This window comes from Juglans regia, chromosome 1 (genome assembly GCF_001411555.2).
Source record: "Juglans regia cultivar Chandler chromosome 1, Walnut 2.0, whole genome shotgun sequence".
NCBI lineage: Eukaryota > Viridiplantae > Streptophyta > Magnoliopsida > Fagales > Juglandaceae > Juglans > Juglans regia.
Window position 1 is genome coordinate 18,467,240 of NC_049901.1, and position 17,423 is coordinate 18,484,662.

General features: G+C 34.9%; 2 protein-coding genes across 3 annotated transcripts; one reads left to right on the forward strand and one right to left on the reverse strand.

The window, feature by feature from the left end:
* The first annotated feature begins 8,864 nt into the window (after positions 1 to 8,864).
* On the forward strand, positions 8,865 to 11,567 carry LOC118348134. Of its 2 annotated transcripts, XM_035689087.1 has the most exons (3): positions 8,865 to 9,014; positions 9,272 to 10,984; positions 11,075 to 11,567. In XM_035689087.1, exons 2-3 carry the CDS (start codon positions 9,286 to 9,288, stop codon positions 11,386 to 11,388), a joined length of 2,013 nt encoding a protein of 670 aa, XP_035544980.1. In that variant the 5' UTR covers positions 8,865 to 9,014; positions 9,272 to 9,285; the 3' UTR covers positions 11,389 to 11,567. The 2 variants fall into 2 exon arrangements, with proteins under 2 accessions (XP_035544980.1, XP_035544982.1); XM_035689089.1 differs by having other exon boundaries at positions 8,865 to 10,984.
* Positions 11,568 to 14,715: 3,148 nt separating this feature from the next.
* LOC109010153 lies at positions 14,716 to 15,658 on the reverse strand. Its single transcript, XM_018990875.2, has 2 exons — positions 15,213 to 15,658; positions 14,716 to 14,941 (listed from the first exon to the last, which is right to left on the reverse strand). The coding sequence occupies exons 1-2, from the start codon at positions 15,557 to 15,559 to the stop codon at positions 14,884 to 14,886; spliced, it is 405 nt and encodes a 134-aa protein (XP_018846420.1). The 5' UTR covers positions 15,560 to 15,658; the 3' UTR covers positions 14,716 to 14,883.
* Positions 15,659 to 17,423: the final 1,765 nt, after the last annotated feature.

The window sequence follows — 17,423 nt, forward strand, 5'->3', positions numbered from 1 at the left end:
TTTTTCTTGATTTTGGTTGTAATTCTTTCAAATTTCAAAACTCATGATTAAACAAAAAATTTGTAACAAAAATTTCGTATCCTAAGTTAAAAACACACTTAAAATATCTATTAATAAAAAGCTAGTCATCAACATCAAACGTTTTGTAAAAAGACCCAAACTTTTTAACAAAAAAAAAACCCTTAAATAACAAGTTTTGACCTTAATAAAAACATCTCTAAGAATTTCAAAAAAATCTTCTAACATATTCATAACATCATCCTAAGATCAACCATGCTTTAAATCATAAAAAAAAAAAAATACCAAAAATCACAAAACAACACTTGGACACTTGGAGTTTTTGGTTTTAAACTTAGTCCAAAACATAAAATTTTCTCTCAACTAACTAATCTCTTGATCCATGGCTTAAAGACATGTGATCTTCAAACTAAAATATCACATAATTTAAAAATGTGTCCTAAAGACATCACATCAAACTTAAAATCACATGGCTAAAATTCAATAAAACATGGATCTAACCCAAAAACATCAAATCTTAGGCCTAACCAAAATCCTCTTGCATAGAAAATCATATCTTTAAAAATAATACTAGATATCTTCAAACTAACATGCTAACATGTATATAAGAGGCTTATGATCATCACATAAAAATATTAAAGCCTTTGGAATAAGATTAAACCACGAAATATTCAAACTTTTACAAAGCAAACACCTTTTTTTCTCTTCCAATTTTTAAGTTTCTAGATCTAAGAAAATGTATCGTCAAAAGCTTTAGTCATGCAATAAAAATTTAATGAACATTTATAAACACATGATAACAACACTACACAAAATTTTTGGACTAAGATATGTCCATTAGCTTGGTCAAAACTTTCAAAACATAACATACTCTCCAGTTTCATGACCAGAATGACCTTTCCATGGTTAAAACTGCTTTGTACCAATCAAATGAGCATGTAATGAGACTAATAAGATATATACAGAAACTAAATTCAAATAGGAACAACTGTTATGAAGGAGTCATCATGCGAAAATACCTACAAAAAGTCTAAAATGTCCACGCAAAAAAGACCCATAAATATGCCCGAGAGAGCTCTTTTGAGTTTCTCTCTAATAACAAGGTGAAGAAGTGATAAAATGGAGTGAAATGTATCTTGCATGACTTTAGACTCCTGGAGGGAGAAGTTATGGGCTTGAATGACCCTTGATTGGAGGTGGCTATTTGACATAAAGTGGAGATTAGTGAGGGGCAACGACTGCCGGCAACAACTGTGAGAGATGGAGGTTGATGGAGTGGATTTCTCCTTCACATCAAGGCACTATTGGGTGTAGCCAATGACAGTGGATGGTTTGCCTTGTGGGGGAGGAAAATTCTTCAAGAAGATTTGCCAATGTGGTCAAATTTGTGGGCCTCAACCAAGTGGGTTTCAAATTGGGGTTTAAAGGGGTTTTGGTTAGGGTTTGAGATGCTATCAAGCCCAAATCCAAATTTTCTTAGCCCCATCAAATTTCTAAGGTTTAAAAGGTTGGGTAATGATATCATAACAATGATTTAATTAATTAATAGCATGCGGAAGTGATTTAATTAAATGATTAAACACAATGCTAGAAATCGGATTAAAAAGGGTTTAGAGACCAACTTTAGGGTTTGGGGAAACCGTTTAGGGTTTCGGTTTCAATCAAGATTTTGGGGTTTCAATTGGATTTCAACCATTTAGGGTTTCGCTAGGATTAAAACCCTATTTGGTTTGGTGCAATTTGGTTGATCAGATGAAACAGAATTTTGCTTAGGTGGCATGATCTCACACCTTAACTTACTTCACAAAACTATCTAATGGTTCCTCTTTGTGCCAAGTGTCTAATACTATTCACTATGTATGGCTAAGATCTTGCCAAGTGTCTAAATAAAATTTCTCTAACCTAATTTGGACATTCCACACTGTGATTCTGAAAACACTGCACTTGGTGCATTTATCGAGGTTACTATTCACTCTTAAAAAATGCATAATAAGCTTAGTACTGAAAAATCCTAAATATTCATATTAACCTATAGTGAAAATCGTTTACTAAAATTCAACCCCAAAGTGCCCCTAAAAATAATTTCACAATTTTGAACAGGCGTTTTGTCCGAAATTATGAAAATGAGTTATTGAACCATAAAATCCTAAATAATCAACTGAATCTAATGCCGCGGATCAAAACACATTCTGACACTTCAAACTATCTCAAATAATTAAACTCATATTTCTAGCACCTTAATGAATGATAACACTGACTATGTTGACAAACTAAAACTTGTGTGATTGGTCAATTCGTAAAAATTTATGAGGTTTTCACAAAGTTCCTAAAGTTAATAGAAGTTTCACCAGTTAATTTTTAGCTGGTTGTTACAATGTGTATTTTACACTCACTCATGTTCTCTCGTTTCTCTATGTACAATAGAAGACAGAGACCCTTTTGACAAGAGAAGATAATATCTCTCGAGCTCTTGTTGTGAGGTTGAATATTATGATATATTTTTCCTCCAATGGTATTCGCTCAGAAGTCCCCCCTTTCTCTCCCTCGTATCCTCTTTTTATCTTGGGCCTTGGGAATGTTGAGGAAAGATAGTTTTATGTCACCTCACATTTTCCTTTGCGTGTCTAATTTGCTTTCATCCACTAGCATTTTCTTTGTCTTTTCCTTCCTCTCTTCCTTCTTACTACTGCTGAGGGCTACTGATAAAGTGTTGGGAATGCATAATTAAGTTGTTTAAGTGAATGATATGTTTCATCAAATAAGAGTTAAGCAACTTAATTACACATCAAATTTTAGTATCGGACTTCAAATCAATCGATGCCAATAATTTGCACACAAAAGTTTCACATTTGCCTCTAAAATAATTAAACACTCGTATCATACTTATATGTGCAAGGCATTTTTGGAAAGAATAAGAGCAGAGGGTATTATTGGAAGAGGAAGTGTGCTAAGTCATGAAGGATGGAGAGTGAGACAACCAACTAATGGTTAGTGGCAGAGTGGAACGCACGGAAAGCAGCTAGACGTGCAATAGGCTGGAACAAAAAGAGGCATGGGTGTACACGCCAGCAAGGGGAGAGCAGAGTCACGCGTAACAAAGGAGGCTTCGTTTCAGCTGGGTCAGTTTTGGCATTGCAATACGAGACGGGGGAAATTAATTTTCTACTATTTTTCTTTTCGCTGGGTAAGCGGGCACGGAAGGGGCGACTTAGCACGGAAAGGAAAGAGCCCAATTTTTCTTTAGTGTAGATTTTGTTTTGAGACGTAGGCAGATTTTTATTTTTTTCTCAGCATTTTTTTGGCATCTTCAGCGTTTCGGCATCTAGAGCAGTTTTTTCGTTTTCAGCTTTTTTTGGTATTCAACATATTATTCTTCTAGAGCATTATTTTTTTGGGGCAGTTTTTGTTTGGAGAGCAACCAGAGATGTTGGAATTTAATCTTTTTGGGCATTTTGCTAATCTAGAGATGATAGGCTAAATTTTTAGCTTGGCATTCAAGGAGTAACTCATGAGTGTTTGGGGTTGGATTTTCTTTAATGTATTGTGATTTTGATGATTAACTTATTGGATTATATTTCAATTTGCATATAGAAAGGATTGAAGTTCTTTGTTCTTAGTTTAGCTCAGTTGTAGACGTAAAGACACAATTGATACTTGAACAAGTAACAAGACTTTGATGGTTTTCTTTCACTATTTTACAGTTGCTATATACTCTGTCAAGTAGTTTTATTAGGCTAAAAATTGTGGTTCATTACTATATTATCCGACCATGATTTCTAGGAATGAGAGAATGGTTGAGAGAAGATGAAAATAGAAGTAAATCCATCACCAAATCAGTGGGCGAAAATTGCATCCCAAGTGTTTGTTTTATTGTTTCTTACAAGTTTAAGTCAATTTCTATACATTTCCTCTAAATCTCTTGGTTCTTAGTAATTTTAGAAACATAGATTCACATTTATTTTCAGTTTTACTTGTGCTTGAACTTCTAGAACAGTTAATAATTTCACTCTTAATTTAGTCCACACTTACTTAGTAAATAGCCCCCATTTTGGTGTCGATATAGTTAGTGGTCAACCTTTAAAATTTATTTCTCATTTCTTACTTTTTTTGTTCATTGCTAGATCTTTTAGTTTAATGCTTTCTCATCCTTTCGAAATTTCTTGTCACCATAAACGATAATATGTTGTCTTGCAAATATGGAATGTTTGCTTAATTTCCATTGTCCCTATGAATTCGATCTTGGGATTTATCCTTGTATTACTTTGACAGCTTCTACGCTTGGAAGTCGAAATTAAAAACTGATCAGCTACCTAATGGATTGGGTCTAGAATGCTATAATGGGCCTGATATATTTACCCTCAATAGATGCCCGCAATTCTTAAGCTCGATTTGCTCAACAAGAACGCCATGAGAATCTTCAAATCCACTGTGATAGAGATAGTTTGTGGAAAACTGTAGAAAAAATGAATTCTAGGAACTTGTCTCTAGTTTTCTATTTGTTTGTGCTAAGCAATGAAGACCTTTACTTGGAGAGGGGAGGTCTGTTTGACTTGGGGTGGAGGGGTGATAAATTTACTTTGAGCAATAAGCATGGGGATGAGACCTTTACCAAGGAGAGACTTTATAAAGCATTAGCAAATCTAAGGTGGAAAAGGATGTTTAAGGAAGGGTGGGTGGAGGTTCTTGCAGCTAGGTGCTCAAACCATAGACCCATCTTATTATGCATGAACCAGAAAAATACCAATGTATGGAAGAGGAAGAGGCTGTTCAGATATGAGGCCAAATGGTCCTTGGAGGAAGATTGTGAGGAAGTTATAAAAAGAGCTTGGCAAGTGAGAACAACAGAAAGGGACACAGACATGGCATTGCAAATGCTACTGGATGACAGTAGAGGAGCCTTTCAAAGATGGAGTAGGCAGATTGTTCAAGATAAGGGGAGATTTCTAAAGGAAAAAATATAAATGCTTAAAAAATTACAAGAAGATGAAGGGAGTCACAATATGGTGGAGATAGAGAAAATTCAAGAGGAGATAGGGACCTGTCTTGAGATGGAGGACTTGAAGTGGAGGCAAAGGGCCAAGATGGATTGGTACAATCATGGGGATCGAAATGCTAAGTTCTTCCATAGTTGTGCAAACCAAATGAGGAAAAAGAATATGATTAAGCAAATTTTTTATGATTATAATATGAGGCAGACCAATCCTGAGAAGGTTGAAATCGTTTTTAACAATTATTTTCTAAATCTTTTCACCTCCTTAGACCCGAGTGTTGAGGATATTGAAGATTGCTTGAGGTACCTTGTGTGACAGATGATATGAACAATTGCCTGACTAAAACTTTTACTAGAGGAGAGGTTGAGGAAGCTCTTAAGCAAATGGCTCCATTGAAATCACCTGGTGCAGATGGATTTGAACCATGTTTTTATCGAAAGCATTGGCATGTAGTAGGTGATGAAGTGTGCAAAGCTGTCCTGTCATGGCTCGATGGTAATGCTCTGATTCCCTCTATGAATTATACTTTTATTGCACTCATTCCTAAGGTTAAAGATCCAAAAGCGGCCAGTGACTATAGGCCTATAAGCCTTTGTAATGTTGTTTATAAGATCATGTCAAAAGTCTTGGCAAATAGGTTGAAAAAATTTCTGAACGCAGTAATTTCACCCAACCAAAGTGCCTTTATTCCTGGAAGATTGATTACTGACAATATAATGGTGGCATATGAGGTGCTTCATTCTATGAAAGATAGGAAAAAAGGCAAAGTAGGTAATATGGCTATCAAATTAGATATGTCTAAAACTTATGATAGGATTGAATGGTGTTACCTAGAGGCTGTCATGGGTAAGTTGGGATTTTGCAGAAAATGGATTGAACTCATTATGAAATGTGTTTCAACTGTGAGCTATTCTGTTTTAATCAATGGAAGCCCTGAGTCAAGGTTCTATCCTATGAGAGGTTTGAGACAGGGTGACCCATTATCTCCATAACTTTTCATTTTGTGTGTTGAGTGTAGTGCTAAATCAGTCGGACATGAAGGGTAACGCAAGAGGAGTAACTGTAGCAAGAAGTGGAACTCGTGTAAACCATTTACTTTTTGTAGATGACTGCATTTTGTTTCGAAGAGCTTTAGTAGGTGAGTGGGTAAAAATCCAAGAATTATTATTGAAGTATGAAAAAGCATCTGGGCAGTTTTTGAACAAGGAGAAAACAATAGTTTTTTTTTAGTTCTAAGTCAAGGGTTGAAGAAAAAAGGAAGATCTTGAAGTTAGGAGGCTCGGTTATGAAAGGCAGATATGAAAAATATTTGGGTTTGCCCCCTGTAGTAGGGAAATCCAAGTACAATACATTTAGAGGTATAAAAGAAAGGGTGTGGAAGAAGATTAGTAATTGGAAGAACTCATTTCTGTCTTCAGCAGGCAAGGAGGTTTTGATCAAGGCAGTATTACAAGCAATCCCAACATATACTATGAGTGTGTTTAAACTCCCAAAGAATCTGCATAAGGAATTAAACTCACTAATGGCAAATTTCTAGTGGGGCAACCAGTCTAATAGTAGCAGAATTCACTGGTGCAGTTGGGAAAAACTTGGAAAATCAAAAGGGAGGGGAGGTTTGGGATTCAGAGATCGAGAGCTTCAATGTGGCTTTGTTGGCCAAACAAGGATGGAGGTTCTTACAGAATCTAGGGAGTATGGCAGCCAAGATTTTCAAGGAAAAATACTTCAGTTCAGTCACTCTGCTTGAAGCTAAGTTGGGATATAGACCCTCATTTATATGGAGGAGTGTATGGGGAGCATTTAAGTTGTTAAAAGAAGGCTTAAGGTGGAGAGTTGGGAATGAGAGTAGCATAAGGATATGGGGGCAGAAATGGCTTCAAAGACCCTCATCTTACTGTGTGCAATCTCCTTGCTCGATACTAGATGAAGAAGCAAAAGTCGATGAGTTGATTTATGAAGGAAAATAGGATGTGCAGTTGATAGAAAGAATATTCTACCAAGAAGAAGTGGAGCAGATCTGTAGTATTCCAATTAGCAAGCTAACTTCTAAAGATAAAATGATCTAGGGAGGTACTAAGAAGGGACAATTTTCTCTCAACAGTGCATACCGGATTCAAATGAATAGGAAAGAAGCAATGAAGGGTGAAAGTTCAAAGGGCAGAGAAGGGGATACTTGATGGAAGGAAATATGGGGATTGAATATTCCAGGGAAGGTCAAACTTTTTATGTGAAGAGGTACGAAGGAGTTATTGGCAACTAGAAAAAACCTGTCTCTGAGGAAAATAACAGAAAGTTCAAAATGCCCAATTTGCAAGAATGATGATGAATTAGTGATGCATGCAATTTGGTTCTGTCCAGCAGTAGCAGATGTTTAGTTAGAATCAACCAATGTTATACAGAAGTGGAGTTCAAATGAAACTGATTTATTAGAGTTATGGGACAGTTTGATGGAGAAGGTAAGCAAAGATGTTTTAGAGGAGATAGCCATGGTTATGAGGAACATCTGGTTAAGAAGAAATGAGTTCATCTTTGATGGAGTTTTTAAAATTCCAAGCCAAGTGATAAAAGTAGCTAGAGATGAGTTAAGAGTGTTCTAATTGGTTCAATAGAATGCAAGACATATCCCAATTCCAAGAGTAGAAAGGGGGGTTGTTCTGTGGAGTAGACCAAGAGAGTCCTTTGTTAAAGCAAATTGGGATGCAGTAGTGTCCAAAAAAGATAGAAAGGTGGGGCTCGGGGTGGTTATTAGAGATGAGGAAGGGGAGATTTTGGTTGTTGCAAGAGAACATCAAAATTTCTTGACAGATTTTGCAACAGCTGAAAGTCTTGCACTTTGGAAAGCCATAGAAGTGTGCAGAGAGCTCAATTTCAACAGAGTTTTATTCGAAGGTGATGCTCAAGTCATAGTGAATGCTGTCAATAACGGGGAAGAGGATTTTTCCTCTTATGGGGGGGGTAGTTGAAGATGCAAAAAAGTTGTTAAAAGCTATAGAGAACTGGAGTGTTAACTTTGTTGATAGGAAAGCAAATGAGGCAGCTCATGTTTTAGTTCAAGAAGCTTTACTTTTACATCCTGAAATAGTTTGGATTGAAGAGATTCCTAATTGTATTAGGAGTATCATCTGTAAGGCGAAATCTTGTAATGAGGTTATAATTCTATGAATGAATACAGAGGATTCATTTTCAAAAAAAAAAAAAGTAGCCATCACTTTGCACATGCGACTTGATCCTAGAAGCTGCTTTCTGTAGGTAGTGGAAATATCCCCTTGCCCTTTGGCATTCGAGGCTGATCAATATTGAAGGGACAATGGTACACGTTGCACAGTTCTTATCATTGGGCTAACCGTTAGTTTATTTTTTTTGAAATATTTAAAAAAAAATATACAATTTTATTAATAGTAATTTTTTAAATATTTAAAAAAATTAAAAAAATTAAAATTCACCGACAATCCAACCCAATGGCAAATACAAGGGGCTAACTCGTATTTTCGTAAAACTTAAAGGTAAACAACGACACACAGTACATAACATACATATTGAAATTAGAAAATTGTTATTTATATTTAAAATTTTATTTATATAACTATACATATTTTTTATATAATCATTCCCACCCAAGGAACTCCAAAAATGCATATTTTTTGTATAATGAATGTTTTAGAAATTTTCAGAAATCTCTAGAGAAAAAAAGAAAAAAGAAAAAAGAAAAGAGTGAATTCAAACAGCTTTCGGTCGCAAGTGGAGTGCAATTGCCGAGAGAGAGAGTCACCAGATTCCTTTTGTATTGAATTGACAATTGGGCAGGTGTGGACTTCAAAGTTCAGGTGCACGTTGTTACAAAGACTAGCAAATGCTGATTTTTGAGGCAGATTTAGAATTCGGAGTCTTGCCATCAGAGGAGAGAAGACCTTAGATCATCCGCTTCCACAGCTTCACCACTTCCATTCCGCGGGGCACGAGAGAACTTCACAAGGCAACGTAGATAATTTCCATTAGCTTCGTACGGTACCCTCTCTCTCTCTCTCTCTGAGAATTTATATATATTAATTATGATGATTATAAATCTTATGTTTTCTTTTCTCAACCGTTTTGACTACTACTGTTTGCGGCCATGAAGATGTGTGAAGATCAGATGATTTGTTCTCTATCTATCTTACTCATGATCATTGATTTCCTTTTATGCTTAATTTTCTTGTTTGAATCAATTGAGTACACCTCCATCTGATCACTGATTAACTTTATGTCACTGATCTTTAATATAGGATAAAAATTAAACATGGTTCGACCAAAAGACCAGTTTTGGGTGTATGCAGAGGATTTGAAAAATGGTCGTTTTTCCTGTAATTTTTGTCATCTTCAATTTCCGGGAGGTATTTCTAGGATAAAATGGCATTTGTCTGGACGTAAGTGCCACGATATTAAAGTTTGTGAACAAGTGCCACGACATATTCAGTTAGAAGTGAGAAAAGTACTCGACACTCCCAATAAGATCAAAGCTGATAGATCATCTCTGGTTGAGGATGAAAATCACTCAATTCTTTCAGTACCATCTCGTTGCCCAAATCTATATACGGAAAACGATAGCATTTTGGTGGGTCAAAATAACAATAACGTTAGAGAGGGTGATAATCTTTCCACTCCAGCTTCGTCATCACGTGCGCAAAATGCATGTAACAAAAAGGATAAGTACTGTCAAGAAGTACTTGATGAACAATTGGCTAAGTTGTGCTTCTTCTTTGGTATTCATCCTAAGGCCGTTGTCTCTCCCATTTTCGAGGACTTTGTGAAGAGTATTGTTGAATTTGGACCCGGTTATCAACCACCAAGTCCTTTTACCCTCGGGACTGAGTTGATGTCAAATGTGGAAATGAAAGCTAAAAAATATGTTGAGGATCTCATAAATGATTCATTTCAAGCAAATTGTACCTTGATGGTCAACATTTGGATAGATTATAATGATTTCAATGAAGACCGTAATAACCGTGTGGATATCTTTGTTTATTCGCAAAGAGGTGTGGTATGCTTGAAATCATGTAATTATGGGTTAAGAGAAGGTATTCAAGAAGCCATATCTTCTACAATTGAGTTCCTTGACCCCAGCCACATTGTACAACTTATATACAATGATTACGAGGATCATCATTATTTAAACTGTGAGTTCTCCACAATTAGGAATACGGTTTTAGAGAACCATCCTTGGATTTGCGTGAATCATTGTCCTGTTGTTGTTATTAAGGACTTCCTTTATGAAATGAGATCATGGTCGAAACTGCGTTCTTTAATTGGTCTTGTGAGATTAATACTTTCATACACTTATCATCATTCCAATATGTCATTTAGAAGAGGGAAGAAAAGACCGAAAGAAGATTATGCATCCATTATTTTTATGTTCAAATCAGTTTTAGAAGTTGAAGATGAACTGAAAGCCGTGCAATTTTCTATGATAACATTGTCGAGTGATCGGGTGAAATTGCTTGATGAGCAGAATGTAGCGGAACATCTTAGATGTGCAAAATTTATTGATTACATTATCCGCCGTAAACAGTTTTGGAGTCGAGTGAAAGCAGTGGCACAAGTGTGGTTTTTAATGTTTCAGACTCGATGCCTGGTTAATCGCGAGGACTCAAGTATAGGATACTTGTATGAGATGATAGAAAGGGTGAGCGATGGGATTGACAAAAGTCGTAACTATGATTGTTCCCTTTATGATTTTGCATGGGAAAAATTCAGTGATATGAGAAGGAAGATTATTCATCTAATACATGCAGCTGCTGCCTTTTTAAATCCAGCTTATATGTGTAGTGATAATTTTAAGGAAAATGTTGAAATGATAGCTGGCATGGATTATGTGTATGAAAATATGGTCGAGTCAGAGGAAAAGGAAGCATTTACCATGCAAATACAACAATACCGCACGAAAATGCCAAATTTATTCACAGCTCAAGCCATGACAATGTTAAAAACATGCCATCCTCGTAAGTCAATAATTTTTTTTTTAAATAATATTTTCTGTAGATTCTAATTATGATATTTTGGTTTGCTCTTTTTGGCCGATTGTGTATGAGGAATATGGTGGGACTGTGGAAAACATACCCCGGTATTAAGGAAATATGCAATTGGAATATTGTGTCAACCTTGTAGTACTTCAGTTTGTAAGCGTTATCAAGTGCCGCAAGGTGATTGGAGATCAGAAGATAATTGGTCAGTACAAGTGAATACAATGATCATGAGCATGAATAATTATTCTGAATCATTACGGTTGGAACCGATCATTCTTGATAAACTTGGCGGCGGTGAAGATGACGATGCTCTTAAGGATGTGGAGGAACTGGTTGACAAATACTACATGGATCATGTTTTACCTCGCGCGATTCACTGACGATACTCTTGTTGATCGCATGATAGAAGATTGGAGGCTTTCATGGCTAGATAACTTTTCGAGTTTTCCTTACTTATATGGTATTTAACTACTTAAAAGTCATTTTGTTTTCTTTTCATGTCTTATATTTAAGTCTTATGAATTGTAGAGTCTTAACAGTTTCAAACCTAAACACCATTCAAAGCTACGTTGTGATAAACCTATATATAACCAACATTAATATAATAAATCTGCTTAATTAGATTCATGACTGATTATAAGTATGCATTTCAACAGGAAATACAGTACTACCAAATCAAGTAACATACTTTCATAGGAAGGCATAAGTAAAAGTAACACTTGTCAAGGAAGCAATTTCATAAATATTCAAGAAAGAAATCTAACCGGAATAAAAACAGGATTTCACGTCCAACAATGTTTCCATAACCACCAAGAAATTAAGCGTGCTATGTATCAAATTTGATTGGTTTAGATCTTGAGATAAGATGAGAAATCTCTTCATCATCTAAATATTATTCAAATACAAATATTTTTAATTTCAAATCTTCAATTTTTTTATCTAATCATTATAATTTTATTAAAATACCAAATAAAACACAAAAAATAATTCAATTTTTTTCAATCTCAAAATGAAAATAATATTAAAAAATAATATTTTAATAATATTTTAACTTTATAATATTTTTATTCAATTTTTTCCCTTTCTCAAAATTTCATAAAATATCTTAAGTCAAATTATTTTATTATTATTTATAAATTTTTCATCTTGTATCATCTCATCTCAATATTTAAATAATAAATCTATGCAAATTTGCTTTTAGAGATGCCGATTCTTAAAAAATAACACAGAGCATGAAAATATCTTATTCGATCAAATGCAATGATGATAAATTACTTGGATAAGTCGGCCCTTAGACGTTTATTGTCAGGTTTTGTTGGATTTGCCCTTCCGCATAAGTAATCTATTAAGAAAAGAGAATAGATCAAATAGGTTTAGTTGCCAAAATTCAGATGGGGTCTCATATCGGATTTCATTTTGAGATTTTAGATCTCATCATTGAGTGATGTGTTCTATTTTACCGGGTGGTTTGTCTTCCTTCTTTATCTTTAACTTTCGATAAGGATAATACTTTTTAAACCGATGATTTTGATCGATTAAGTGTTCGGATTACTTTATTTTGTATTTTTTTTGGATTTCTGAATTTTTTTTAATATTTAAAAAATTTATTAAAAAGTACTGAAATCTAAAAAAAAAGAATACAAATCATCAATCACAAACTTCGGTCCCCAGCAATGTCCTTTCGATAATATATGTGTAAAATGTTACTACTCTTACCAATGGTTTTTATTACTTGTTTTTATCGCTGTATTTTTTTAATTTATTTTTATTTAATGATTAAGTAAGTACTTTTTAATAGTATTATGATTTTTTTTATTTTTTAAAAAATATTGAAATGTGTAAAAAAAAAACATTTAAAAAAATACAAAAAGAAAAAAAAATCCCAAAACCATAAGGGTAACTCCAAACGGTAGCTCGGAGTGGTGGCTATAGTGCCACTCATATTTGTAAGATCACAAAGGGCCAGTTAGATGTTCTAGAATTAATCTGACAATAGCCGATGAGTACATCTAATCGAGTTTTTTATATTATAAGAATAATGTTAGATATAATTTTAAGACATGCAAAATCCGTGCATTGCCTTTAAAAAGTTGTAATCTATCATTTAAAAATGAGTTTTTTTAAGTGGATATTAAATTTATCCACTTTTTTTCAAATGGAACTACAAGACTTGGGGATACTTGAGAGTGAAGCATGCAAGTATTTTCAACGATTTTCATGTTCTGTTGCTGCACCTAATACTCCAGAGTTAGAAGATAATAATAATTTTGTGCTACAGTAATTGGATGTCGTTGCAAAAACAAAATAATGAAAACTTATAAAAAATCTTCTTTTAACTTTATTTTTCTCCGCTAGATTCATGAAGCGGCTAATTATGGGCTAGTTTAAGAGCTTCTACATCAATTGAACGGGGCTTAATCCTCTTCTAAGAGCCCGTTGGGTATTATCATGGACTCGAGCCATGAGCTATGGCATGGTCTAATAAGTTAATGAATCCAAGACCCATCACAATTATAAGTTCCATCAAGTTGTGCGTGACGAGAATTCGCGGAATAATTAAAAAGGGCTCAATCCTTTTCTAAGAGCTGCTGGATATTATCATGGGCTTGGACAATAACATAGTCTAATAAGATAATGAATCCAAGGTCTAACCCCATACGAGTCTAATCTGGATGGAGCCAGACCACTAAATGCCCGAGTACTTTGGGATGAAAAGATTATCGGCTCATTTGGAAATAAGATAAGCCATAATATTCTTAAGACTTGAATTTCAAATAACAAGTGGGACAGTTATCAAATATGATCTGAAGAAGTCACAAAGTTCTATTTATAGAGTTCAGATACAATTATGATCTCACTGAATATTTGATTGGAGAAATCATATTACTCTTCATTGACTTAGGTATCAGAGGCTTCCCATCGAACCCTCAAGCCCTTTATTTTTTAGTTGCAAATGATCGAGTGTGAGAAACTGTGAAACACATCCATAAGATCAACAATACCCTTTATTTCGATGGCATTTGTTAATTTTAGCTCTTCTTTGGTTTCAGCTCATAATTGGAGAGATTATGAGAGCAAAGATCAACGGATTTGAATCGACCATGATAGCTAAGAGTTGACGATTGTTGCAATAATACCAAGATGATCATGATATGCAGCAGTGAGATTGACAACCTGAACCTGACAGTTGGGCGCAAGCCTATCGAAGAACCAAAACCCGCACTAGCAGATGCTTCAAGCTAGAGGTGAACAAAAGCGGTACTGCTGGTGCCGCTGACTTCACACAAGTGAACTGTGAATTGCCGATATTGACTCCGTAACATTTAAAATAAATAATAAAAATATATCAGTTGATCTTATCCTGTATTCGAATTTTGATTGTATACTTTATCTTATTTAAATAAATATTTTACTTATCTAACCCACTCTCTGACAAAAAAGCTGTCCACATATGAGGAGGAAGGGTATTAACAAATAAAAAAATACCGGAATATGGTCGAACAACTCCAATCCGTAGACCTCTGTTTATGTGGCATCCAAGACGCATCCTTTCACCATAAAAAACACGTAAGAACCCAGTGACCGGATTATTGCGCACATCATCCTAACCAGTGTATTAGGCTAAGACGTTTCGTAGATCTTAAGTGTGAACATCTAAAGTGTCTGCTACACCCCAGGGCTCGGAAAAATGAAAAGAAAAACTAAACTTGCAGAGAAATAATGGATGAAAAATATTTGAATGATACTGCACAATCCATTCACAAGAAAACGGAATTTATAAATATTCTTGCTTTATATTAATCCATCCACAATACCAATATACAGAAAATAAATATAAAAGCAAAACAAAAAGAAAGAAGGACCGCCAATCGAACTCAGAACATAAACGGAGTGGGTGAGATTGCTGGAAAGAAGATCGGCATGGAGTTGATCCTGGAAACAAACATATCAACATATCACCAGATAATTCAGCAAGACCCTAACATAAATACTGATCCCTTTAAAAGCCAAGGGAAAACTAAAAACTGTTCGATCCCTTCGAAAGTCAATTCGTTGGGGAACGAATTGCAAAATCTAACAAACAATTACTACAAAGTACCCTGCTTTTCTTTAAGTTTAGTTCAATGATTTTGTCGTAACGTTATATTTACACGCAACCTTAACAACCCAAAACACTGCAAGAATCCTAAATACACGTACGTACCTGAACTCGTCTCTGTGAGTGGGAGAGCGAGCATTGGGCAGCGATCTAGATTTACAAGAAAATTTGTTTCCCGAAACCCGTTCTCTGTTTTCGTCGACTTTGTCCTCAGATATCATCGAAAGCGCTGGCCTCCAATGCTTAGCAGACGCGGACCTGGGAACTGCAGTCCGCCTATTATGCCTGGAGGAAGGTAAGGTGAGCGACACATAGGCGTTGGTGTTAGCTTCCTCCTGCGGCGGCGCAGGGGTGCCTTTGGGACGGTAACATGCAGACCTGAAGAACTTCATTGTTTTTGCGCCGTGAAGATGGTGGAAACGTTTTGGGACTTTGCAGAGAATGATGATCATACATATATATATATATATACACACATAAATGTTATGGTGATAATAGTCAAAATATTACCATGGAATTATATATCCTAGAAAAACCCAAGTGTTGAGTCTGTTCTAGTCAAATATTTCTGGTGTATCCTTTAAAGAAATGTTTGTGGGTTAAATCATGCATGATAAGTGTCTGACTTGGATAAAGATTCTTTTATAAATATTAACCTTATCCACAATAACTTGGACAAGTGCCGGTTCCTTAACTGGTCCCGTTGGTTTTTTCGGTCCAAAGGAAAAATCTTACATCCCTACTTGTCACCATTATGAGTGAATTTCTGTTGCATTTAGTCGTAAGGTGTGCAAGAGTATAATTCGTGCACTCATTTTGAAAAAAGTAAGATTTATAGTGTAAAAGTTAGTTTTTTAATGTAGATTTTAGATTTTTCTTAATTTTCTCATGAAAGAGATTGAACTGAAGTTGCACTCTCTAAGACTGCATTTGGATGTTGAGATAAGTTGAGTTAAGTTCTTTAGATTTGAGATCATAGAGTGAATTTTGTGTATTCCACCTAAGATGAATTTAAATGTGTTTAAATGTTAAGATAAGTTTTGATGTATTTATGAAAAGTTGAAAAAGATTATGAGTCTCACGTGTAAAGAAATGTTGAATTGAAAAAAGTTGTGAGATATGGTTTTAAACATACTGAAATGTAACAGAATATCATCGATCGGATATGGTTTTAAAATAGACACTAATAACAACATAATATCATGATCAAGCCAATGGAATCGCATATTACAATGAGCTTAAACCTTTGGGTTTGTGACAATATGACAAATAGCAATTAGATCTAATTACCGAGATTAATTCAGCAGCTTCCCTAAATATCTCTCTATCCACAGTTACTCGTATTCATATAGGCAAAATGAGCAACTCCAGTTAATGCTTTAACTAGTTTTTTCATTTCTTTTTGGCCCAAATGATTCCTGGTATTCGTTTCAATTAATATATATCTGAACAAAAGTACCACATCCCCGAATCCAAAACTAGTGTCGAAGTGTCACCATCCTTTGCACCCATTATAATTTTTGGGGTCCCTTGTCCATTGTATTCCTAGAATTTAAGGCCAAACACAATGACACATGACAAGAAAAGACTAAATTAAAAGAACATAAAAGGAAAAAAAATGAGTGGTATCTTCAATTAATTAAATGGCCCGCCACTGAGGAAAATATCAATGCATCTCGGCCTCATGTATCACAAATTTGCATTATGTTAGCGTGGCTTTTAATTTGATCTTAATTTGTTCATTGAATTCTTTGAAACAATGAAAGCTAAAAAGAAAACAAAATTCTCGAGGAAAGCCAATGAATATGGCGATATTTGGGGGCCCAAACAGTCCTCCTACAGTGAAGATTGCAAGAGCATTTGCACAAATAATTAGAAGGGGAGATTAATATATGTAAGATCATATAGTCCTTTTTATAAATGATCCAGTTACAACCATACATTGGAAAATAGAATAATGCATATATGTAGGTTGATTGAATGTGGGACAAAATGTCGTGAGGTCGAACTTACCCAACTTTTTTTATTTTTGGAAAGAAACAGCGTAGTGTATTTTATTCAAAAACCAGTCATTACAAGATTTATCAAACATTACATACTTAGAGATCGAGACCGGTCTCTCTTCCATCCAAACCTGCTCAGCATCGTAGGAAAAAGCAAGTTTTGCTAACTTATGAGCTACCACATTTGCTTCTCTAGGCTTCGTTTGGTTACTGAGCTCAGCTCAATTGAGTTCAGTTTACTTTTAAATTGAGTCTAACATCCAAACACTCAGCTCTCAAATTACTAAACTCATTTCAACTCAAAACTTTCTTA

What these genes read in the sequence shown, in the direction of transcription:
- LOC118348134 (XM_035689089.1), top strand. Translation starts at nt 9,286, where the DNA reads ATGGTTCGACCAAAAGACCAGTTTTGGGTGTATGCAGAGGATTTGAAA. An exon ending in GTTAAAAACATGCCATCCTC is followed by an intron (nt 10,985 to 11,074) that starts GTAAGTCAATAA and finishes ATTGTGTATGAG; the next exon opens with GAATATGGTGGGACTGTGGA.
- LOC109010153 (XM_018990875.2), bottom strand. Translation starts at nt 15,559, where the DNA reads ATGATCATCATTCTCTGCAAAGTCCCAAAACGTTTCCACCATCTTCAC. An exon ending in ACTCACAGAGACGAGTTCAG is followed by an intron (nt 14,942 to 15,212) that starts GTACGTACGTGT and finishes GTTTGTTTCCAG; the next exon opens with GATCAACTCCATGCCGATCT.